The sequence below is a fragment of the Oncorhynchus kisutch genome, linkage group LG7 (assembly GCF_002021735.2).
Source record: "Oncorhynchus kisutch isolate 150728-3 linkage group LG7, Okis_V2, whole genome shotgun sequence".
Classification (NCBI taxonomy): Eukaryota; Metazoa; Chordata; class Actinopteri; order Salmoniformes; family Salmonidae; genus Oncorhynchus; species Oncorhynchus kisutch.
In genome coordinates this window covers 12,042,905-12,068,396 of record NC_034180.2, presented here as the reverse complement: position 1 = coordinate 12,068,396, position 25,492 = coordinate 12,042,905, and the positions used below count along the sequence as shown (strand labels likewise).

Genomic DNA, 25,492 nt, shown 5'->3' with positions numbered 1-25,492 from the left:
AGACCATTATCATAATTTTCACAATCTCAACAGTATTTTTCCAACCTCATAGGAAAGCGTGTTTTTGACTGCACTGGGCCTTTAATAATTGTTTTAATGCTGTGGTTCTGCTTGAGCAGTAACAGCTAAATCAATGGGTTACGGTTAAACTACCTGACTGAGAGAACAAACTGAGAGAACAAAACAATATTTAGGTGGATTGACACAACCTTGTTTGACCCAGTCTTGTGTTATTGAATTGAGCCATGATTAGAGCCGGCCTGTTCCCATTTTCACTGTCAAGTGGACACCAGGGACACACGCACAGCACACACACACACACAAAATCACATGCACGCAGACACACACACACAGTACCCGATCCGTGTGGATGTCGTGCCGCCTTCACAATTTCAGATTCAGCAGCAAGCGCCTCGGTCTACAGCTTGTACTCATTATTTGTCTACACTGAGTCGTCGTCCCATTCCAGAGGAGAAAAGGGGGTCAGTACAACAAGACGAGAGGCACTCGCAAAAACCTTCTGATGCATAAAGACAATACCAAAAACCTGACATCATATTCTCTGAGCAGCTGTTGAAATACATTTCAGAGAGGCATGATAAAACAAATACAATCAGAGGGATGGAATTGGAGAGGGGGTTGAATTTGGGCTCCGGATCCCTGGTGAAGAAGAAGAAGAAGATGCACGTCTAATGAGAATGCTGGAAGGGAGGGTGAAAACAATTAATGGAGGAGGGGGAAAAAAACGACAACAATAACAAAGATTTTAACGTGCTAGTGGATATGCCCCTGAATCCCCCGACAAACACGCTGTGTGATATTATTGGAATTCTACTCTCTCTCTCTCTCTCTCTTCTCTGTTCACCGTGAAGTGGCGGAAATCAATCAGAAGCTTAAGCCAGAAAGGTAAATAAGAAAAAAATACACAAACATATGTCTTAAAAACAGTTACAGTTATTACACAACAAATATAAAAGGTGCTCCAAAAACTGTTTTCATTTTTCTTCTCTCAAGTTATTTTTTTATATTTAAAAATTTCTGTTTAATCCACTTACTGGATAAGCGCAAAATAGGCTATTGGGAATTTTGTACAGGGCTAGGGTTTTTAAATAAATGTTCTCCGAGACGCTTAATGAGGAATGTTGCTGATGGTAATGGGAGCAATTTCACTCATTCCGGTTGAGAAATGATAAAGGGAATTAGACGTGACCACGTTTCTCTCTCTTCCTAAACCCAACTATATAATCAAGAGAGAAGTCATGAAAGTACAATGAATGAAGTGAATGCTTAAATATTTGGTAAAGTTCTTTGTGGCACCACGCAGCCAACAAAGACATCCTCGAGGCCTAAGATCACACAGGCACAGCTCCGCTCGCATTGTGACATAATAGACTCCTCCTAGGAAAACACTTCCCACTTCCGCAACAAACAAACAAAACGGCTGTAAATCGCAGAGCGTACCATTAACCTTCAAACCGGAGCCGTCACTGTGATTTGTGTTTTCGCCTCTTGGAAGGGAGGGAGGGAAGGGAGGGAACAGAGGGAGGAAATGGAGTGAGGGAGTGCATTGCCAAGTCTGACCGGAAGTATCTCCAGCCCCCACCCACCGCTCTCTCTCCATCAGAAACATGCACGCATACAAGTACACACACACACACACGCACGCACACACACACACACGCACGCACGCACGCACGCACGCACGCACGCACGCACGCACGCACGCACACACACACACACACACACACACACACACACACACACACACACACACACACACACACACACTTTTGATTTAGCTGCTGCTGAGACTTCTTCCTACAAGTCTCTCTCTGGGCGGTCTAGTTCGCCCCATCCTCAGCTAAACTGTCTCACCTCGCTCTACATCCTATACTGCTGATTCCTACTCCAATACACTAGTCAGCTTTTATTCAATACCACCCACCCACTGCTGCTGAAGAAGCTTCTCACCTCCTCTCTCTCTCTCTCTCTCTCTCTCTCTCTCTTTCTCTCTATTTCTCCCCCTCCTCTCTCTCTCTCTCTCTCTCTCTCTCTCTCTCTCTCTCTCTCTCTCTCTCTCTCTCTCTCTCTCTTTCTCCCCCTCCTCTCTCTCTCTCTCTCTCTCTTTCTCCCCCTCCTCTTTCCTCTTCTCTCCTCTCTTTCCCTCTATCTAAAACCCCCCATTCCATCATCATAACAACTGAGAGAGAGAGAGAGAGAGAGAGTGACTCATTTCAAAACACTGTGTCTGTGTAGTGTGGGAAACACCTGGGCAGGGTGATGCAACTTGGTGGCTATTTAGGAGCTGGTGTACTGTAAATTGGCACAGCTGACAAGATTCTTGACTTAGCTATCACACTCTCCAGTCCTCTCCTCTGTAATGTCATTCTATCAGTTGCTTTTGGTTGGAAAACAGAATGTAACCTGTGCTAGAACTGACATAGGCCTATCTGCCATGCAATACAATATGACATGACTTTTAGTGTGTGTGTGTGTGTGTGTGTGAGCAATTACTCTCCCATAGTGTAGACATGCATGACCAAACCTTGAGGAAATTCAATTTCCAGCAACATACGTAATGACTAGGGTTGCGATCTTTCAATAAATTCCCTGGTTTTCCCCTGAAATCCCGGTTGGAAGATTCCCAGAATCAGCAGGGAAATCTAGAATCATCCAACCAAGATTTCTGGAAAACCAGGGAATTTATGACATTTTAGTCATTTAGCAGACGCTATCACCCAGGGCGACTACAGGAAAAATGAGGGTTAAGTGCCTTGGTTAAGAGCACATCGACAGACTTTTCACCTAGTTGGCTCGGAGATTCGAACCATCGACCTTTCGGTTATTGGCCCAACACTAGGCCATATATCAGCTTTTTAATCTACCTTCTCTGGGAAAAACCTTAATGATCCAGTTTAAAAATAAATAAAAAATTCTGGGGGCTGAAGATTAGTTTAAATGCAGGTGGAGAGAGGAGAAATACAGAGAGAGAGAGAGAGAGAGAGATAACCCCTTTCCTATGAGGCTATTGATTTACACCACCTCCTTCAAGGACAAGCCTCAATCCCCAGGTCTGTGTGTGTGAAGTAGAATGTCTGTCAGGAATCTATTGCTCAGCTTAATAGAGTTGTGCAGTCTGCCTGTGTGTGTGTGAGTGTCTTTCTATGTGTGTGTGTGTTGTGTGTCTGTGTCTGTGTCTTTCTGTGTGTGTGTGAGTGTCTTTCTGTGTGTGTGTGTGTGTGTGAGTGTCTTTCTATGTGTATGTGCGTCTATGTGTGTGTGTTGTGTATCTGTGTCTTTCTGTGTGTGTGTGTGTGTGTCTTTCTGTGTGTGTGTGTGTGTGTGTGTATGTGTGTTTGTGCACGGTGGCGGCACATGTGTATGTGCCCAGCCCAGCCTGACTGCCTGTACTATCCCAAACTATAAATCTAACTGGGCCAATACGTGACAGGGGTCAAAGGTGAGACACTTGTAATAAGCAGAGCGGGTTGGACAGCTTGACCATTTGACACCTGTCAAAGGGGAGGTGAGTGACAGCGTCTAGCGTTGAGTGGCGAGGACATGCTAATAGCACACAGAGATGCATAGGCACAAAAGCTCACACAAACACATACGCATGGAGACACAGGCAAGCATGAATATGCACATGCACGCAGACACACCTAGACTTGGGCTGGCTTCTCTGGAGGACCTCAGCCAGGCAGGTCAGAAGCTGATGGACACACTAACTAGCTGGCAGTCCTACAACAAACACAAACACACACCTGGCTTTAGTTTACACAAAGTGCAACACTGGCCCAGGACACCACCTGTTCAGTCCTCCTCCACTGGCTCCTCTCCTCTCGCTCTCCTCTCATCCATTTTATATCTGTTTTTCTTTTCCCCTCTTCACCTCCACATCTCACTGTCTCTCCGCCAGATTTCAGGAGGCACCAATTTAGCCTCTGACAGAGCAGGCCCCAGGCCAAAACATGCCACAATGCCACCTAAAGTAGAGATTAGTCTGTTGCCGTATGTGTTTGCATGTGTGTGTATGTGTGTGTGTGTGTGTCCGCTGTCACACTGCAGTGGACATGTGCAGTCAGGTGGACAGGGCCTTCCAATTACAGCAAGCTTATGTCACGAACGGTGTTTACTCCTTTTGACCAGGGACCATGGTTAACAGTAGTGCACTATATAGGAACAGGATGCCATTTTGGACACATTCTAGGTGTTGCAGTGGAACAGTCAGTGGTTTGACAACTCCATATGTGGCGGCTTCTATTTCCTTGTATTCTTTTTGACAGGGAGTGAGATCCTTTGAAATCAGGGAATTAACACAAATAGTGTGATCCAATGTGCTAAGCCCAGATTGATTAAGGGCTCAATTCAATCAGAACCACTTTAACCGGCATCCGCAAAGCGGTTGTTATCGCGGTGTCGGATGTGGAACTGCGTTCGAGCTGGGAAATCCAAAAGTGGCTCCCGACATTATACCTTAAGCGGACATTGCCTTCGGCTGCATGGCGTCGCATTAAAATGAAATCCAATGCAGCCTTGTGTACACTAGAATGTGCACTAGTTTGTACACTAGTTTGAACACTAGAATGTGAGATGTGATCTACACATAGATGATGCTGATCGGAACCTCCATTATTTTGTAGCCTACACTTTCTCGTTCTGAACTGGGACGGGTGTGGGCTTCCTGACAATGATCAAGAGCTGCTTACCGATTTGACAGCTCCAACGCAGTAACACCTCCGACACTGCCACAACATCAGCTACGCGGGTGTCGGCTATCGCCGGTTAACCCTTGATCTGATTTCATCTCGGCCTAAAATCACGATACACCGCGGCGGTAGCAAACTGTCCGATTCGCATGCTTCACACTTATGCAATTTTAAGGATACCGGGTCAACCAAGGACAAAACTTAGCCTTGGAAGTAAAAAGAAGAAGAAAAGGCTAAACATAAGGGTAAACAAATGGACAGAGGCGGAAAGTATTACCTGTGGTCCACTCTTAGTCTCGTCCTAGCAAGGTTATATAAAATAGGTTTCACTATCTATGCAAGCTCAGTGTGGTAGCACGAGGCTAGTCCACCCCTAGAGATGAGTATCAAACCTGACCCCATTCCTCCTTCCTCACCCTGGCAGCCCCATCCCGCCATCGTTCCTCTCCTCCATCTTTCCCATTACAAGTCATTTTAGCAGTGTGGGAAATCCATTGCTGCTCTGTTTATTTCCCCTCTGCCGGGATAATGAAAGAGACCATCAGCATTACTCGAGTGCCTCTCCCTGCCGGAGGCGATAAGTCACAAACAAGCATTAAACAAGTCACACACAGTGCCATTGGGGCCAGCTGTGCTAGGCTAGGCTAGCCCCGTTGTTTACACACAGAACAGAACAGAACAGAGGAACCTATGGCCTGGCTTCCTGGACCAAGATTAAGCCTAGTCCTGGAAATTGTTCTTTGGAGATTCACCATAAAAAGTGCATGAGTCTAGGACTTTATCTGGAATGGAGTGTGTGTTTACCCAGACAGACTGCATGTACTACCCCAAGCTATAAATCTGACTGTGTTCGTTGTTGAGGAAGGGGGGGGTGACAGTATCTGGCGTTGAGGTTGAGCACACACTAATAGGCTTGAACGAGTGCACAGAGATGCATAGGCACACAGGTAAACACAAATACACATAAGCACACACACACTTGGGCAGGCCTCTCTGACGGACACTCTAACTTGATGGCAGTCCTACCGTACACCCAGAGTGCTGGCTGCAGTTTACACAGGCAACAGCAGTCCAGGAAGCCACCTGTTCACTTCTCCGCCACCGACTCCATCCTCTCCTCTCATCCAAATGTCATCTGTTTTTCTTGCTCCCTCTCCACCTCCACGTCTCACTATCTCTCCGCCAGCTTTCAGGAGGCACCAATGTAGCCTCAGACAGAGCAGGCCCCAGGCCAAAACATGCCACAGAGCCACCTAAAGTAGAGATTAAGTCTGTTGCCGTGTACGTGTCTCCTCCATGTTGAAGACACACACTGCAGTGGACATGTACAGTCAGGTGGACAGGGCCTTCCAATGACAGTAGGCTTGCATCCCAAATGACTTACATCCCATATTCACTTCATAGTGAACTACTTTTGACCATGGCACATAGGGCTCTGGTCGAAAGCAATGCACTTTATAGGAACATGGTACCATTTGGGATGCATTCCAGGTGTTGCAGTGGAACAGGGAAAGGGGGATACCTAGTCAGTTGCACCACTGAATGCATTCAACCGAAATATGTCTCCCGCATTTAACCCAATCCCTCTGAATCAGAGAGGTGTGGGGGGCTGTCTTAATCGATAATCCATGCCACTGCACCTGGAGAGCAGTTGTTGTTTGGGTTTAACTGCCTTGCTCAAGGGCAGAACGGGGGATTTTTTTTCAACTTGCCGGCTCGTGGATTCCAACTTGCGGCCATCGGTAACTGGCCTAACGCTTGACGACTCCATACGTGGCGGGTTCTATTTCCTTGTATGCTTTCAGACCGGGAGTGGGATCTTTTACAGTCAGGAAATAAACACAACAAGTTTGTTCCAACATGCTATGCCTGGATTGATTAAATCAGGATACACTGCAGAGTAGCAAACTGTTCAATTAGCATGCTCACACTTATGCACTTTTAAGGGTATCCAAGGACAACACTTGATTTATTCTTAGCCTTGGATGTAAAAATATGAAGAAAATACAAAAAAATAAGATTAAACAAATAGATGTCGGCGGAAGGTATTACCTGTGGTCCAACCCTAGCCTCGTCCTAGCACACTGGTCTTGCGAGGTTACATAAAATAGGTTTCACTATCTATGCAAGCTCACAAGCTCAGTGTGGTAGCACGAGGCTAGTCCACCCCTAGAGATGAGTATCAAACCTGACCCCATTCCTCCTTCCTCACCCTGGCAGCCCCATCCCGTCATCGTTCCTCTCCTCCATCTTTCCCATTACAAGTCATTTTAGCAGTGTGGGAAATCCATTGCTGCTCTGTTTATTTCCCCTCTGCCGGGATAATGAAAGAGACCATCAGCATTACCCGAGTGCCTCTCGCCGCCGGAGGCGATAAGTCACAAACAAGCATTCAACAAGTTACACACGGTGCCATCTGCCCAGATGTGCTGTGCTAGGCTAGCCCTGTTGTTTACACACATAGAATAGAGTAATCTATGGCCTGGCTTCCTGACAAAAACTAAGCCTAGTTGAAAGTACTTTTAAATCCAGGACTAGGATTAATCTGTGAATGGGAAACCATCCCCGTGGGCCTACTTTCTGAATATGACTAGGAAACTGTTGCTAGAACTGACACCAACCAACCTATGTCAACTCAGTTTAGTTGGAAACAGAGTTTATGAATTGGGAGAAAACGCCCATCATTTTCAATTAGGGTTTATTCTTATAATTTCAATAAATGCTCAGTTAACTCCATGGTGTTGACTAGGTTCAAATGAATTGTCCCTGTTGAATCCATCGACACTACACCACAGAACAGTACAGTACTGCACAGTAAAGCCTTGTATCAGTGTAGAAGCATCACATTGTGATGCTTTTGCAAAAATAGAGTAGAGTAGAGTAGAGTAGTACAGTAAAGTAGTATAGTACAGTAAGTGAAGTAGTACAGTAAGTAAAGTAGTACAGTAAAGTAGTATAGTACAGTAAGTAAAGTAGCACAGTAAAGTAGTATAGTACAGTAAGTAAAGTTGCACAGTAAGTAAAGTAGTACTGTAAAGTAGTATAGTAAGTAAAGTAGTACAGTAAAGTAGTATAGTACAGTAAGTAAAGTAGTACAGTACGTAAAGTAGTACAGTAAAGTAGTGTAGTAAGTAAAGTAGTACAGTAAAGAAGTATAGTACAGTAACTAAAGTAGTACAGTAAAGTAGTATAGTAAGTAAATAAGTACAGTAAAGTAAGTAAAGTAGTACAGTAAGTAAAGTAGTACAGTAAAATTGTATAGTAAGTAAAGTAGTACAGTAAAGCAGTATAGTAAGTAAAGTAGTACAGTAAAGTAGTATATTACAGTAAGTAAAGTAGTACAGTACGTAAAGTAGTACAGTAAAATAGTATAGTAAGTAAAGTAGTACAGTAAAGAAGTATAGTACAGTAAGTAAAGTACAGTAAGTAAAGTAGTACAGTAAAGTAGTACAGTAAAATAGTATAGTAAGTAGTACAGTAAAGTAGTATAGTAAGTAAAGTAGTACAGTAAAGTAGTATAGTAAAGTAGTACAGTAAAGTAGTATAGTACAGTAGTACAGTAAAGTAGTATAGTACAGTAAGTAAAGTAGTACAGTAAAGTAGTATAGTACAGTAAGTAAAGTAGTACAGTAGGTAAAGTAGTACAGTAAGTAAAGTAGTACAGTAAAGGGTATAGTACAGTAAGTAAAGTAGTACAGTAAAGTAGTATAGTACAGTAGTACAGTAAAGTAGTATAGTACAGTAGTACAGTAAAGTATTATAGTACAGTAAGTAAATTAGTACAGTAAAGTAGTATAGTACAGTAAGTAAAGTAGTACAGTAGGTAAAGTAGTACAGTAAAGTAGTACAGTAAGTAAAGTAGTACAGTAAAATGGTATAGTACAGTAAGTAAAGTTGTACATTAAGTAAAGTAGTACAGTAAAGTAGTATAGTACAGTAAGTAAAGTAGTACAGTACAGTAAGTAAATCAGTACAGTAAGTAAAGTAGTATAGTACAGTACAGTGAAAAGTACATGGTCACATCTCCGGCCAACAGGATTAGTACCTGTCTGGGAGATACTATACTGTACTACAATGCCCCACAAAGTCACTTTGGGGGCTGCCTAAAAAAAGTTGTAGGTAGGTAGGTAAAGTAGTACAGTAAGTAAAGTAGTACAGTAAAGGGTATAGTACAGTAAGTAAAGTAGTACAGTAAAGTAGTATAGTACAGTAGTACAGTAAAGTAGTATAGTACAGTAGTATAGTAAAGTATTATAGTACAGTAAGTAAATTAGTACAGTAAAGTAGTATAGTACAGGAAGTAAAGTAGTACAGTACGTAAAGTAGTACTGTAAAGTAGTATAGTAAGTAAAGTAGTACAGTAAGTAAAGTAGTACAGTAAAATAGTATAGTAAGTAAAGTAGTACAGTAAAGTAGTATAGTAAGTAAAGTAGTACAGTAAAGTAGTATAGTACAGTAAGTATTGTACAGTAAGCAAAGTAGACAGTAAAGTACTATAGTAAGTAAAGTAGTACGGTAAAGTAGTATAGTAAAGTAGTACAGTAAAATAGTATAGTAAGTAGTACAGTAAAGTAGTATAGTAAGTAACGTAGTACAGTAAAGTAGTATAGTAAAGTAGTACAGTAAAATAGTATAGTACAGTAAGTAAAGTAGTACAGTAAAGTAGTACAGTACAGTAGTATAGTACAGTAGTACAGTAAAGTAGTATAGTACAGTAAGTAAAGTAGCACAGTAAAGTAGTATAGTACAGTAAGTAAAGTAGTACAGTAAGTAAAGTAGCACAGTAAGTAAAGTAGTACAGTAAGTAAAGTAGTACAGTAAAGTGGTACAGTAAAGTGGTATAGTACAGTAAGTAAAGTAGTACAGTAAGTAAAGTAGTACAGTAAAGTAGTATTGTACAGTAAGTAAAGTAGTACAGTGCAGTAAGCAAATCAGTACAGTAAGTAAAGAAGTATAGTACAGTACAGTGAAAAGTACATGGTCACATCTCTGGCCAACAGGATTAGTACCTGTCTGGGAGATACTATACTGTACTACAACGCCCCACAAAGTCACTTTGGGGGCTGCCTAAAAAAAGACTGGATGAATAATGATATGAATTCATAAGGATGTGTTCTCCCCTTATCAGAGGTTATTACAGGCTAATGAGAGTCAAACCACACTCATGTAGGAGCCACTCTTCCCCTGCCCCCCTCCTGCCTTCAGTGAAATTAATATAAACTGCCCGCCTCGCTCCTTTTTTTTAAGGAAGAGAAAAAAAGAGCAAAGAAAAAAGCATGGGAATGTCGAGTTTTGAACTGTTCAAAAGCATTAGTTAGTGAACGCCAGCTCAGTCAAAGGAGGAGATGTGTCGCACATTAACCTTCATGGAGTCTAGTTGCGGTTGCATGCTCAATTGATGCTGCTAATTGAAATGTAGAAGGCGAGGGGGAGGGAGGTTGGAACTGAGTTTGACTGGGGTCTTATTCGTCCTAACTATATTTCTCTTTGACGGAGGGCTGTTTTGTTGCTTGTTCCTCCCCTCGTGTTTTAGTGGCGGTGGTGTTTGTTAAATGCTGCCATGCACGTCTGATCTGCACCATAAAGCACCTCTATTGATCCCTGGTGAACTTTTTCCATCCCCCTCTCTCTATCTTCCTCTCCATCCTCCTCTCCCCTATCTTCATTGACCTCCCCCCATTATTCTCTCTCCATCCTCTCCCTCTCCCCATCCGCCTCTCCCTTCTCTCCATCCTCTCCCTTTCGCCGTCCTCCTCTCCACTCTCTTCATCCTCCTCTCCCTTCTCTCCATCCTCTCCCTTTCTCCCTCTCTTCCTCCCCTCCCTACATTTCAGCAGAACGTATGTCTATGGATTTCAGCTACATACCCAGCGGAATGTACATATGAGGGAAAAAACATAAAGAGGATGGAATATAGGATATATACTGTATGTTGACATTATGTATACGACATCAAATCTAATCAACTAGACACAAAACATCTATAGCTGTGAGTGTAGGCCACTTATCAGTCCTCATGTGTGTGAAGAACTGTATCAAACAGTTTGACTCAGTCAGATTCCATGTTTCCATGGTGTCCACTAGTTCCTTTTTCATTCCTCTTCAATAGGGCTGACCCCATTTAGTCGACTGGACAATTGTTTGGTTTTCTTTAGTTGAGCAGTGGCAAATATACTTTTTTTTAAATGTGGCCACATTGTCTGACTCACGCTTGTCTGAGTGGACTAATCCATTGCGGAGGCCAACGGGGATGGCACACCAGTATCACCAGTAGTACATTTACCGTTAATTACCATCATTTCTCATCTCCAATGTTTTTTTGGTTACGATAATTTCTGTTAATGCATACAATATATTATTATTACACTCTGCCATTGTAGGCTATACAACTTTTGGTTTATTTCATTCATTTGTTCATCGTCTTTTGTTTGGAGCAGTCCTGTCAATCTTGAGTAAGGACACGCACCTAATTACACATAGAAGTAGGCCTAGGCTCCCTGGTTGGCACGCAAATGTAGGCTTATAAATGTGCCCGTTTGGATATGTGATACTGTTTCTGATTGTCTTAACTCACCGTCACTGTGGAGCTTCTCAAAGTCATTTTTATCTTCGCCTCAAACAGCAAGTAAACAAAGTCTGTTTTTACATCCATTGAGAATGACAATAGTGCCTCAACGTAGCCTATTTGAAAAATCTTTCCAGCTCTCTCCCTTTCACTAATAACTCAGCATCAAAGGGGGAAATAAATGTCATGCTCTGATCTGGTGGAAACATCATAAAAAAAGGCCGACCTGATTACTTGCACAAATAGCCTACAGCTCTGTCTGTCTGTCTGGAGTTCACTGGTGTGGGAAACTGAGGGACAGAATATTTTATACAATGTTGCAAGTTTGCTAGCACCCAGCTTTGCCCAAACATAGTTAATAGTTGATACACTGTTTCAAGTTCCTTGCAGACAGGCCATGCGTAGCCAATGTGATTTATAAGATGTTTATTTTTCTCCGGATATTTTCTGCCTGCAGGCTGCAATGTTTTTATTTGTTGGCTTTATGTAGGGTATTTTTTACAGATTGGCAATGGCAATAGATGTTACTTTTAGATTTGTATCATTTTAATTTCGATATAATTTGGATTAACCACAACGACAAGACTTTATTATGAATTAAATGAAACTGTTCCATGAAAATGTGCATATGAAAATCTTAACTGGCACGCAGATCAGTAGAAATGGTACGATATTTGAACTCCAAATGTAAAAGTCTGCCGACCGCTGGTGCAGCCTATTATCGGCAACTTCAGGAGCTTAAAGGCAGAATCTGCGAAGACCAGCAGCAGCGGGCAGAATTTTTTTTTCTTCTTCTGGTTAGGCTATATTGATCTCTGGTTCCCTCTTTAGTAATTTGTATGTCTTCATTTTTAATCGCAGTGCTTAAAGCATCAGACAAGCTCAGTAGCCTACCTAAAGCTGATATCTTTTTTTATCATGAGCATGGCCTTATTTCTATTACAGCATGTTGGATGACTGTCATTCATATTCCATTCGCCAAGTTCAATGTAACCTCGATAGGTTTAGGCTACTACATGATACTCACATTTTCCCTATACCCATCATGAGGTTGCCACAACCTAGCCTATGAATGAAATTTTACAACGCAGGTGAACACAAGTCGAGAATGTATTTTTTTGATGACAGACAGGGACACAAGGACAGGCAGTGACACATTCAATAACGCCTTGCACACTCTTGCCTGCATCTAGTTTATCTACGGTGTAATCATTATTCCAACAGTTGTAAACAAGAGTTTTTATCGCCATTTAATTTGCTTCCATATTGAAAACTGTTCAGCTATTGTCTTTCTCTTTGAGTCAACTACTCAACACATTGTATACACTGCAGTGCTAGCTATCTGTAGCTTATGCTTTCACTACCACATTCATTCTCTGATCCTTTGATTGGGTGGACAACATGTCAGTTCATGCTGCAAGTTGAGGACATCCTCTGGAAAATGTCAAAATTACTGTGCAAGCCTATGGAAGTGGGTGAGAATCAAGAGCCTCCTAGGTATTTGTACTGAAGTCAATGTACCAAGAGGAGAACGGGAGATACCTGTCTACCGGCTACACCATGGTGCTACCCTACAGTGCTGTTGAGGCTACTGTAGACCTTCATTGCAAAACAGTGTGTTTTAATCAATTATTTGGTGACGTGAATATATTCAGTATAGTTTTATCGAAAAAGGAAACATTAACATTATTACAATTGTATTTTTATGAAATTCAATGAGGGTGGTCCTCTCCTTCCTCCACTGAGGAGCCATATACGTACGTACAACGCGCGTATGCGTGCGTGTGTGCGCACACTACGACCAACTCACCGGTCTCAGACAGCAGCTTGATAGACTCCAGAACACGCTCGGTGTAAACACCTGGCTCGTAGTTCTCCATCTCCGCATTGATGATGTGAACGACGCGGGCCGCCCGACCCCTGATGGCGCCCGCCGTGCGGTCCAGGGTGTCCACGTCGCCTTCCTGCAGGGCAATCACGCACTTGTTCACGTCCTCCAGAATGTGGTTTTCTGTGGGGTAGAGATAAAGGGAGGGAGGGAGAGAGAGAAAGAAAGAGAAGGAGAGAGAGGGAGGTAGAGATAGAGAGGGAGTAGTAGAAAGAGCGAAAGGAGAAGGAAAGCAAGAGAGTGGGAGAGAGAGAGAGCGAGAGGTGCGGTGGGTCAGTTTGGTGTTCATTAGGCACAAACATGCTTCATGGATGGGATAGCTTACTAACTTGAGGGTCAACTGCTGTTTGATAATAAAAAAAGAGAGAAAGTCCAGATTTCATTGCACAATCATTCTAACCCTTTCATTGACAAGAGTCCTTGTGGACGACAATATAGACAGTTGCAGAATGAGGTGGTAGTCCTTCAAAAGACTCCACCGCAGAGTTTCCCAAACTCGGTCATCAGGACCCCAATGGGTGCAGGTTTTTGTTTTGCCCTAACACGACACAGCTGATTCAAATAACCAAAGCTGTATGATTAGTTGATTATTAGGGCAAAAACCAAACAAGCACCCCATGTTGGTCGTGAGGACCGAGTTTGGGAAAAAATGCTACCATAACGGTGACCTGTACTGCGTGTGTGAACGTGTATGCTCACGTGTGTGTGCATGCTCGCATCTGTGTGTGTGTGTGTGTGCATCAGCATACTGTATGTGTGTGTCAGCATGTGTGTGTATGTGTATTCCACTCTGTTGAAAGTGAGTCATTTTGAACCAGGAACCTGTATTCGTCGCCTCTGTTACCCAGACCACTGTAGCATTATTAACAAAGTTACATAGTGAGTGGGTGACCTCATCAAGGTCGTCCGCCGTGAGGGTGTTGTGTCCCCCCCCACCACCCCCCGCCTCCCCCACATGGCCAAAAGTAGTGCACTACTGTATATAGGGAATTCGGTGCCATTTGGAATGATCCCTAAACAACCGTTAACTTCCCTGGGAAAGCGCGTTTTTGTCCTGGAACTGCATCAATAGCCCCTTACCCATTATGGCCTACAAAGCTTAAATCCTGTAAAAGCAGAGAATATTATGTTCAACCGTTGTATCTCCTAATGACTAAATCACTTAATAATCATGGTAATCTGTATTCAATTAGATCACAGTCATCATCATTAGAAGCCGTGCCGGTATCGACAAGAAAGCTTTCTCCTTTCTCTAAATGGGAGCAGAAACCATGTCGGATAAATGGTGGAAAAACACTGCACTTACCTATACACGGTACAAACACACATCTCGGGCTGTATGTATCAAGCGTCTCAGAGGACGAGTGCTGATCCAGGATCAGGCGCTGCCTGTCCATGTGATCTTTGTCATTTTAAACTAAAAAGGTCAAACGGATTCGTAAATCAACCCTCCGACTCTGAGACATTTGATACATACGGGCCCCAAGAACTATTATACAATAAACAGTTAGAATCCAGGAGACTATATGTTGGTTGCAGTGGAGGCTGGTGGCAGAAGCTATAGGAGGACAGCTAATTGGAATGGCTGGAAGGGAATTATTGGAACAGAATCAAACGTGGTTTCCATATGTTTGATACCGTTCCATTTATTCCATTCCAGCCATTACAATCTGCCCGTCCTCCTATAGATCCTCCCACCAGCCTCCTCTATTTGGTGGCGGCTCAGTTGCAACTAGTTTTAGTGTTAAAAAGCACTTCCTTTTAACAGTGTACAACATTGTACAGTATTTTCTAATCTTCCCCAATTCCATACCTGACACGGACAGGAAGTCATCCACAGAAGTGATATCGTCGACGGCCTCGGTGAGGATGCGCACCTGCTTCTCCCATTGGTCCTTGAACACGTCCATGTTGTCCTGGGCAACCTTGCTCTGGGGCCGAGCAGCCAGGGTGAGGGCCGCGTTGATCACCTGGGTGGTAGAGAGTGAAGGTTGAGAGAAAATGTGTGTGTGTGTGTGTGTGTATGTGTAAGACCACCACAATTAAGGGGATCTCCAAATCCAGTCCTGGAGTGCATACAGTACAGGCCGTGCAGGGTTTTACTCTAGCCCAGCACTAACACGTCTAATGAAGACAATCCTATAACCGTTCTCCTTTCCAGACTGAAGACCATGTCAAGTGGAATCAGGTATGTTATTGCTGGGCTGGATTATGACCTTGTAACTCTCCAAGACTCCTGACTTCAAACCCTTTACCTAGATTAAAAGACTGAAGTGCCTCCTAAGGAAATACGACTAGCTCGAGGCCACGACCAGGACTGACGATTAACGCCCTTGCTATACACATTAGAGTAATTAAGTAAGTAAGAAGCCTTGCACGAGCCTCGGTACACCCGCTAGATAGAGTGGAGGATGTGAAATGGACCGCGGTACAGTAGGCTACAGCACAGTGGACTTCCCTTTCTGCAGTCGGTTTCCTTAAGCACATTAAAGGGACAGTACACCCACATTGAAAATGACATGACCGCCATTACCCATTGTGCAGTCTATAGTCTACAGACTAGGTAAGACAGCAATCCCCGCTTTGGTTATGTTTATGTCGTTTTGTCAAGATGTCATTTTGTAATGGGTGACGGGGGGGGGGGGGTTCTCTGGGTACATTACCAGCAGATTGAACAGCGGGATCGTTTGGGAAACTGGATGTCTTCGTAGGAGACAAACCGTTGTTAATCCCAGGAATGACAACTAATGATCTAACAGATAGACAATGTTCCAGCCCTGCAAGTGTCCATTACATGGATAATATCCAGTTCATGTTCCATATATTCATGTTTATTCAACAACGAGTGGTAAAGCAATAGGCAGGGTGCCATTACTACTGTAGGCATGTATGACTGACTAAACCAATTAAGATTGTATTTAAAAATATATATATTTAAGTCATTTAGCAGACGCTCTTATCCAGAGCGACTCACAAGTGCATTCACCTTAAGGTAGCTAGGCGAGACAACCACAACTTCCCCCACCACCTTCTTTAAAAAAAATGTCTCGCTAATTTCGATCTTGTCCCATCACTGAGACCCCCGCAGGCACCCGGCCCAAAGAACCAAGTAAAGCCCCCCTCGTCCAAACCCTCCCCTAACCCAGACAACACTGGACCAATTGTGCGCCATTCCCATGGGACTCCTGGCCACAGCTGGTTGTGGCACAGTCTGGGAATGAACCTGGGTCTGTCGTAACGCCTCTAGTACGGCAATGCAGTGCCTTAGACCGCTCTGCCACTCAGGAGGCCCTGATAGTTTACATTTTGAACAAAAGTTTTGCCTTGTTTTCTACATAAGTATGGTGCTATCAATTCATCCAGAACGTTTTTTTTTTAAAAGAAGTCCATTAGCTTGTTAAAGCTTGGAAAACAAGGTAAATAATAGATATATTTGAAATATGCCTGGGGTAGGTTGAGCGGTTAAGGCCGTGGCCCCGAAGCACATGCAATTTGTCCTGCCTGTGTGAGATTGAATCCTGGACCCACCGGCCTTCCCACTATGATCCATGCATCTTTCTACCATTTAATATCGGTTTGAATCAGGAAAAAACACGTTTGAAATAAATGCAAAAAAGTGAATGAACCCATTTGCTTTTACAGTTTCTACTTTTAGCTCAATTAGCCTAAAAGAGTCTGATCTGGGATCAGGGTTTGACAGCCACTAATGATGCCTGGCATCAAGCAAAGCCAGTCATCTAATAGACTAAACTTACACACACACTCATCTTACGTAACCCTCCTTTTTTTTGTTCTATTCCCTGTTCTCTTTCGTCTTTAGTAACACCCCCTGTCAAACCGACCTCCTGTCAAAACACAAAAATTTAAAAAAGCACTCACACACCTGAGTCATCTTATTGCATGTGCGTGGGAATAATGTGATTGCTTAAAAGAAAAAGACCAAACTCGCGCCACGCTCTTGCTCGTATCACGTTTTTCATTCAAGCTCACGTGTCGGCCTCTTGGCCCTCGACAGGGCTTTTTCAAAATGTCAAAACAACCATCTATTTTTCCCCTACCTTTCTATTTTTCTTTCTTTGAGTCACTTATCCTCTATTGCTCTGCGCTTTCTCTATGTTGAGCTGTTGCCAAGGAAAAGCGACAGCTGGCAACTTAAAACTTGCAATCCCCTTCCAAAGTTTTCTAATGCTAGCCTTGACTCAGTGGAGGTCAGTTGATCAAAAAGTGGGTCTCGGTGGGTGCAATGTGGCTGCTTGTCGGGCCCCGTGTGAGTCTTCGAGAGGCTAGCACCTTGAATGTTAAGAACTGCCCCTTCCCTCCATCCCTCCTTCCTCTCCTTTCTTCACTTCCATTAGTGAGCGCAGGGTCCCCTGTGAAAATGCACCGAACCTTAACCTTGGAAACAACGTATCGATTGCCACCTACTCCTCTGTTAAACATCCAGAGGAAGCCCGCTCCGGGAGGCTAGAGCTTCCATCTGTATCTTTCTCCTATACCCTTCCCTCTCTCCTCTTTCTCTCTGTGCTCCCCCTTTCTTTCCTCCTCTCACTCTGTGCTCCCCCTTTCTTTCCTCCTCTCACTCTGCGCTCCCCCTTTCTTTCCTCCTCTCACTCTGCGCTCCCCCTTTCTCTCCTCCTCTCACTCTGAGCTCCCCCTTTCTCTCCTCCTCTCACTCTGCGCGCTCCCCCTTTCTCTCCTCCTCTCACTCTGCGCTCCCCCTATCTCTCCTCCTCTCACTCTGTGCTCCCCCTTTCTCTCCTCCTCTCACTCTGCGCTCCCCCTTTCTCTCCTCCTCTCACTCTGCGCTCCCCCTATCTCTCCTCCTCTCACTCTGTGCTCCCCCTTTCTCTCCTCCTCTCACTCTGTGCTCCCCCTTTCTCTCCTCCTCTCACTCTGCGCTCCCCCTATCTCTCCTCCTCTCACTCTGTGCTCCCCCTTTCTCTCCTCCTCTCACTCTGCGCTCCCCCTATCTCTCCTCCTCTCACTCTGTGCTCCCCCTTTCTCTCCTCCTCTCACTCTGTGCTCCCCCTTTCTCTCCTCCTCTCACTCTGCGCGCTCTCCCTTTCTCTCCTCCTCTCACTCTGCGCTCCCCCTATCTCTCCTCCTCTCACTCTGCGCGCTCCCCCTTTCTCTCCTCCTCTCACTATGCGCGCTCCCCCTTTCTCTCCTCCTCTCACCCCCTTTCTCTCCTCCTCTCACTCCTCTCACTCTCTTTTTCTCTCTCCCTCCCAATCGCTCTCTATGCCCTCTCTCTCTCTGCCCCCCTCTCTCTCTCTCTGCCCCCCCTCTCTCTCTGCCCCCTCTCTCTCTCTGCCCTCTCTCCCTCTGCCCCCTCTCTCTCTCTCTGCCCTCTCTCTCTCTGCCCCCTCTCTCTCTCTGCCCTCTCTCCCTCTGCCCCCTCTCTCTCTCTGTGTGTTCCCTTGGACATTCTTTTTACCCACACAGACACACACAATACTGAGATGAAGGACGCTGCCTGTGCCCAAACAAACTTGCCTACTGGAAAAGTTGCGTACTAGAGTTTTACTACTCTGTCTTCCTCACCATGTACCATTACTGTGTGGGTTTTCTTTAATCATTGTTAAAACGTTGCTTTTAGAGTATAGTGATTCAGAGAGATATTTCATAATATATGCTTACTCTCTATTCAATGGCACTTCCCAATGCAATGGCGTGGCAACCAAATAATACAGCGTGTTTTTTTTTTTTATGTGAAAGAGCTGAGCCGGGTACCTCCAACGGGTGGTGCTATTACCAGGGTCGTGTTCAGTAGGGCGTACCGTCACAATCCTATTTTGCAACGGGGCAAAACACCAATTGGTTCAGGTAGGTCACCCTCCCCCCGTTTCACTCATTCTCAAAAGCGTATTTCCTCTCTACTAAACAGGATCCAGGACACCCAGTGAGGGGATGCCTACCTGTGGGCAGAGGCTGTCGATCTGGGTGGCGGCCATGCGCACCAGCTTCACACCCTCCTCGTTGTTGGAGATGGAGCAGGCCAGGTTAGCCACCTGTAACAAGAGAGAGAGGACACAAAGACTTAGCTGCTGTTTTTGGCATGTTCATTAGACGGTAACAAAACATTGTTATTACCATGAGCGGTGGTCTGTTTAGCGCTCACCCGAAACCCAGCACAATTTCCCCCACTAACGCTCGCACTGCTTTACCTCTTGTAATGTGTGCAGATAGTGACTCCTGAAGGAGGCTGTCTCCGCCACAGCCTTAACTCGTGTCTTTGGCTATCTGTTCCCGGCGGCAGGGGATTTAATGCTTGGCTAGTCAAGGAAATGTTGGGGCAAAATATGTACCGGGGTTTAGGCTTGCTCATCTGTTTGATTGGTATTTGTTATTCCCCTGTGTTGAGACCTGGTGAGTGTCCCCCCCCCCCTCTCTTCGTTGCTCTATAATTTACCAAAAATATTTGAATTATTTACATCCAATATGGACTATAATGTGAGTTTTCCACTAGTCTATCTCAAGGGCATATTTTTTCTGAGAAAGAGGGAGACATAAAGAAACTGAGAAAAAGAAAGAGAGATTGGGGCATAGAAAGACCAGCTTTCTTCTTTCCTACTGTGCTGACAGCACTGCTGTTAAGATGGTGGCAGGGTGAGGAGACTGTACTAAATTAATCCTTGTGAGTGGAAAAACCCCTCCTCCGCTCTCCACTCCTCTACCACCCTTTACTCCTTCCCTCTCTCTCTCCCTCTCTCTCTCCCTCTCTCTCTCCCTCTCTCTCTCCCTCTCCCTCTCTCTCTCTCTCCCACTCTCTCTCTCCCTCTCTCTCTCCCTCTCTCCGTCATTTCAGGAAGAAATTATTATTCAGATCGCATACGCTCTTAGAATGAAAGGTGCTGTCTAGAACCTAAAAGGGTTCTTCGGCTGTCCTCATTGGAGAACCCTTTGAAGAACCCTTTTGGCTCCAAATAGAACCCTTTTGGGTTCCATGTAGTACCCTTTCCACAGAGGGCTCAACATGGAACCAAAAAGGCTTGTACCTAGAACCAAAAAGGGTTCTGCTATAGGGACTGCTATAGGTACCTTTTCTCTAAGAGTGTAAGGACTATACATGTTCATTTTCCAATGGACTTTCTCAAGGGTATATTTTTCTGAGAAAGATGGAGAAAAATAATTAAAGAGAGAGAGAGAGATTGGGCAATAGAAAGAACAGGTCGACCAGCTTTGTTTCTACTTCTACTCTGCTGGCAGCGCTACTGTTAAGATGGTGGCAGGGTGAGAGACTGTACTAAATTAATCCAATGGCTGCTTTACAAAACATAATTACCCGGAAATGTCAGACGGGTACATGGAGAACTCTGCGTTAATTGGCAAAAGAGCGGCGGCCATATTGCCGAGGCCTTTATACAATGGACTCCTTCCTTCTATCAGAACCAAATGGATAAGCCTAAATGGGCACCTGTAAGGTGGCAGTGTCATGTACGTAAAGAGTCTCAGTCATTAGTGGTGAAATACTCAGAGTGCCTTGAGGTTCATTACCGGAAAGCCTGAGTGTGCTTAAATCATTAGCCCGGCTTATTGGTGCAAAAAGGCGCTTCCTCGTACAATTAGGATGCCAGGTGGCCTTTCTGATGTAACACCTCTTCTGTTTAATTTACGCCTGCGTATGTACAGAGGTGCTCTTACAACTAAAGGTAGTCTCTCTCTTCTACCTTCACTTCCCAACACGTCTTAGTGGTAATATCCCTCTCTTTCCCGTGTCTCTCTATCGTGCCTACAAGCAGACATTCATCAATTCATTCTCTCGCTCTTTCCAACAACTAGAGGTAGGCCTACTCTCTGTCATTCCCCCTGCTGTGGATTCCCAATGTCTCCACTAGCTGGGAGGAGGAAGGGAAGAACCCTCTGATTTTCTCTCACTCTACACTATTTGCCCAGCTTACAATAATATATATACATTTTTTAAACAGACCCAATTAAAGACAGTCAATCCACTACGTTGGGAGTTTGATTACACTCAGGCATGTGGCGACACACACACACTGTACTGGAGGCAAACCGTACGCATGTCACACACACACACACACACACTGTACTGGAGGAGCACCGTACACATGTCACACACACACACACACACTGTACTGGAGGCGCACCGTACGCATGTCACACACACACACACACACACACACACACACACTGTACTGGAGGCACACCGTACGCATGTCACACACACACACACACACACACACACACACACACACACACACACACACACTGTACTGGAGGCGCACCGTACGCATGTCACACACACACACACACACACTGTACTGGAGGAGCACCGTACACATGTCACACACACACACACACACACACACACACTGTACTGGAGGCGCACCGTACGCATGTCACACACACACACACACACACACACACACACACACACACACACACACTGTACTGGAGGCACACCGTACGCATGTCACACACACACACACACACACACACACACACTGTACTGGAGGCGCACCGTACGCATGTCACACACACACACACTGTACTGGAGGCGCACCGTACGCATGTCACACACACACACACACACACTGTACTGGAGGCACACCGTACGCATGTCACACACACACACACACACACTGTACTGGAGGCGCACCGTACGCATGTCACACACACACACACACACACACTGTACTGGAGGCACACCGTACGCATGTCACACACACACACACACGCTGTACTGGAGGCGCACCATACGCATGTCACACACACACACTGTACTGGAGGCGCACCGTACGCATGTCACACACATCACACACACACACACACACACACTGTACTGGAGACGCACCGTACGCATGTCACACAAACACACACACACACACACACACACTGTACTGGAGGCGCACCGTACGCATGTCACACACACACACACACACACACACACTGTACTGGAGGCGCACCGTACGCATGTCACACACACACACACTGTACTGGAGGCGCACCGTACGCATGTCACACACACACACACACACACACTGTACTGGAGGCGCACCGTACGCATGTCACACACACACACACACACACACACACACTGTACTGGAGGCGCACCTTACGCATGTCACACACACACACACACACACTGTACTGGAGGCGCACCGTACGCATATCACACACACACACACACACACTGTACTGGAGGCGCACCGTACGCATGTCACACACACACACACACACTGTACTGGAGGCGCACCGTACGCATGTCACACACACACACACACACTGTACTGGAGGCGCACCGTACGCATGTCACACACACACACACACTGTACTGGAGGCGCACCTTACGCATGTCACACACACACACACTGTACTGGAGGCGCACCGTACGCATGTCACACACACACACACACACACTGTACTGGAGGCGCACCGTACGCATGTCACACACACACACACTGTACTGGAGGCGCACCGTACGCATGTCACACACACACACACACACACACTGTACTGGAGGCGCACCGTACGCATGTCACACACATCACATTCTCTACCTCACTGTGTTTACTTCACGCCATTTCCTTGCCATAACTGACAAATTCAGTGTAATCAATCTAATGTTGCCCCAAAATGAATTAGGTTGGCAACACTACGGGAAGACGTTGAAGCTAAAAAGAAAGACATGGACTCCTGTTGGCGGCAGGTACTGCCAAGGCGTATCAACGCTCCTTTTGCTCACATGTCACTTTTTGAGGCAAATTGAGGTAAATCAAATCTATGTTAGAAGATCCTCGCTCAAGGCCCTGTGTCTCCCTTTACTAGCGACAGCTATGATTGACTCGATGGATTGCACTCCTTTGTGTGAGTGAGTGTGTGTGTATGTGTGTGTGTGTGAGGGAACACTGTTTCAAAAGAAGCTACAGTATGTAAACAATGTTCCAACAAACTAAAAGCCTCTCATTGTATCATATTGGCACAGAGAGTACTGTACCTTTATACATAAATAAACCATATATCTGAACCATACCTCTAGCTAAACCACATCTCTATACCCTATCTCTGTCCTATACCTCCCGTTAAACCACATCTCTATACCCTATCTCTGTCATATACCTCCCGTTAAACCACATCTCTATATCCTATCTCTGTCCTATACCTCCCGTTAAACCACATCTCTATATCCTATCTCTGTCCTATACCTCCCGTTAAACCACATCTCTATACCCTATCTCTGTCATATACCTCCCGTTAAACCACATCTCTATATCCTATCTCTGTCCTATACCTCCCGTTAAACCACATCTCTATACCCTATCTCTGTCCTATACCTCCCGTTAAACCACATCTCTATATCCTATCTCTGTCCTATACCTCCCATTAAACCACATCTCTATACCCTATCTCTGTCCTATACCTCCCGTTAAACCACATCTCTATATCCTATCTCTGTCCTATACCTCCCATTAAACCACATCTCTATATCCTATCTCTGTCCTATACCTCCCGTTAAACCACATCTCTATACCCTATCTCTGTCCTATACCTCCCGTTAAACCACATCTCTATACCCTATCTCTGTCCTATACCTCCCGTTAAACCACATCTCTATACCCTATCTCTGTCCTATACCTCCAGTTAAACCACATCTCTATATCCTATCTCTGTACTATACATCTAGCTAAACCACATCTCTATACCCTATCTCTGTCCTATACCTCCAGTTAAACCGCATCTCTATATCCTATCTCTGTCCTATACCTCCAGTTAAACCACATCTCTATACCCTATCTCTGTCCTATACCTCCAGTTAAACCGCATCTCTATATCCTATCTCTGTCCTATACCTCCAGTTAAACCGCATCTCTATATCCTATCTCTGTCCTATACCTCCAGTTAAACCGCATCTCTATATCCTATCTCTGTCCTATGTAGGATGCATGTTTTGGAATATTTGTATTCTTCTTTTCACTTCATCATTAAGGTCAGATTTGTGGAGTCACTACAGTGTTGTGGATCCATCCTCAGGATCAACAACATTGTAGCTGTTTTAAAATAACCAATGGCCTCATGGTGACATCCCTAAGCAGTTTTTTCCTGTCCTGCTGCTCATCAGTTCAGAAGGACAACTTTATCTTTGATGTTTCTAGGTGGTTTACAGTATACATCATCCAAAGCATAATTGTTAACTCAACCATGCTTAACGATATATTCAATGTCTTTAAGCATTGGTAACAGGTAACGAGTGGAGGACAGAGGAGCCTCTTAAAGAAGAAGTTACAGGTCTGTGAGAGCCAGAAATCTTGCTTGTTTGTCTGTGACCAAATACTTATTTTCCACCATAATAAATTCATAAAAAATCCTACAATGGGATTTTTCATAGTCATAGTTGAAGTGTACCTATGATGAAAATTACAGGCCTCTCTCATATTTTTAAGTGGGAGAACTTGCACCATTGGTGGCTGACTAAATACTTTTTTTGCCCCACTGTATGTATGGGGGACAGAGGAAGGGGTAGTCATTGTCACGCCTTGGTCATTGTATTTTTGTTTTTTCGTTATATATTTGGTCAGGCCAGGGTGTGACAGGGGTTTATGTTATTGTATTTTCGTATTGGGGTTTGTAGTATTTGGGATCACGGCTGATTAGGGGTGTTGTATAGGCTTGGCTGCCTGAGGCGGTTCTCAATCAGCAGTCAGGTGATTCTCGTTGCCTCTGATTGGGAACCGTATTTAGGTAGCCTGAGTTTCGCTTTGTCTTTCGTGGGTGATTGTTCCTGTCTCTGTGTAGTGTTCACCAGATAGGCTGTATTAGGTTTCACGTTCCGTTTGTTGTTTTCGTATTTATTTTGTTATTTCATGTATCGCCGTTTTCTTTATTAAAGATCATGATTAACCACCACGCTGCATTTCGGTCCGACTCTCTTTCGACAAACGAAGAACGCCGTTACAGTCATTCAAAAATCATGTCAACCCCTATTATGTCACGGAGAGTCCATATCATTTATTGGGGCGGTTTCGTGGACACAGATTAAACCTAATCCTAGACTAAATTGCACTTTTAAACTGGATTAACTGAAATGGCATTTATCAGACATGGTTTAAAATAGTCTCAGACTTGCCTTAGTGTAGATTTAAAAAGTCAGATTTCCAGAAGGATGATTAGATTTAATCTAGATCTAAGAGAAGTCTTAAATTAAACCTTGGCCAGAGACAGGATTAACATCAGATTAATGGATGTTGGCCCCCAGGATGAACTTGGCAATGAGAGAAACTGGATTACCTGGACTATTTCAATGATGATCAAAGATCACCACCAAGGCCCGACAAAAGGACAGTATAGACCGGAGCAAGCCACTGATTT

General features: G+C 44.5%; 1 protein-coding gene across 1 annotated transcript in view; it reads right to left on the bottom strand.

Moving 5' to 3' along the window:
* Positions 1-25,492, bottom strand: part of LOC109894191 (catenin alpha-2) — a 690,086-nt gene that overhangs the window by 56,779 nt on the left and 607,815 nt on the right. Inside the window, 3 exon segments of the mRNA XM_020487470.2 lie at positions 13,085-13,285; positions 14,976-15,132; positions 19,081-19,173. Of these exon segments, the coding sequence (XP_020343059.1) occupies positions 13,085-13,285; positions 14,976-15,132; positions 19,081-19,173 (451 nt within the window).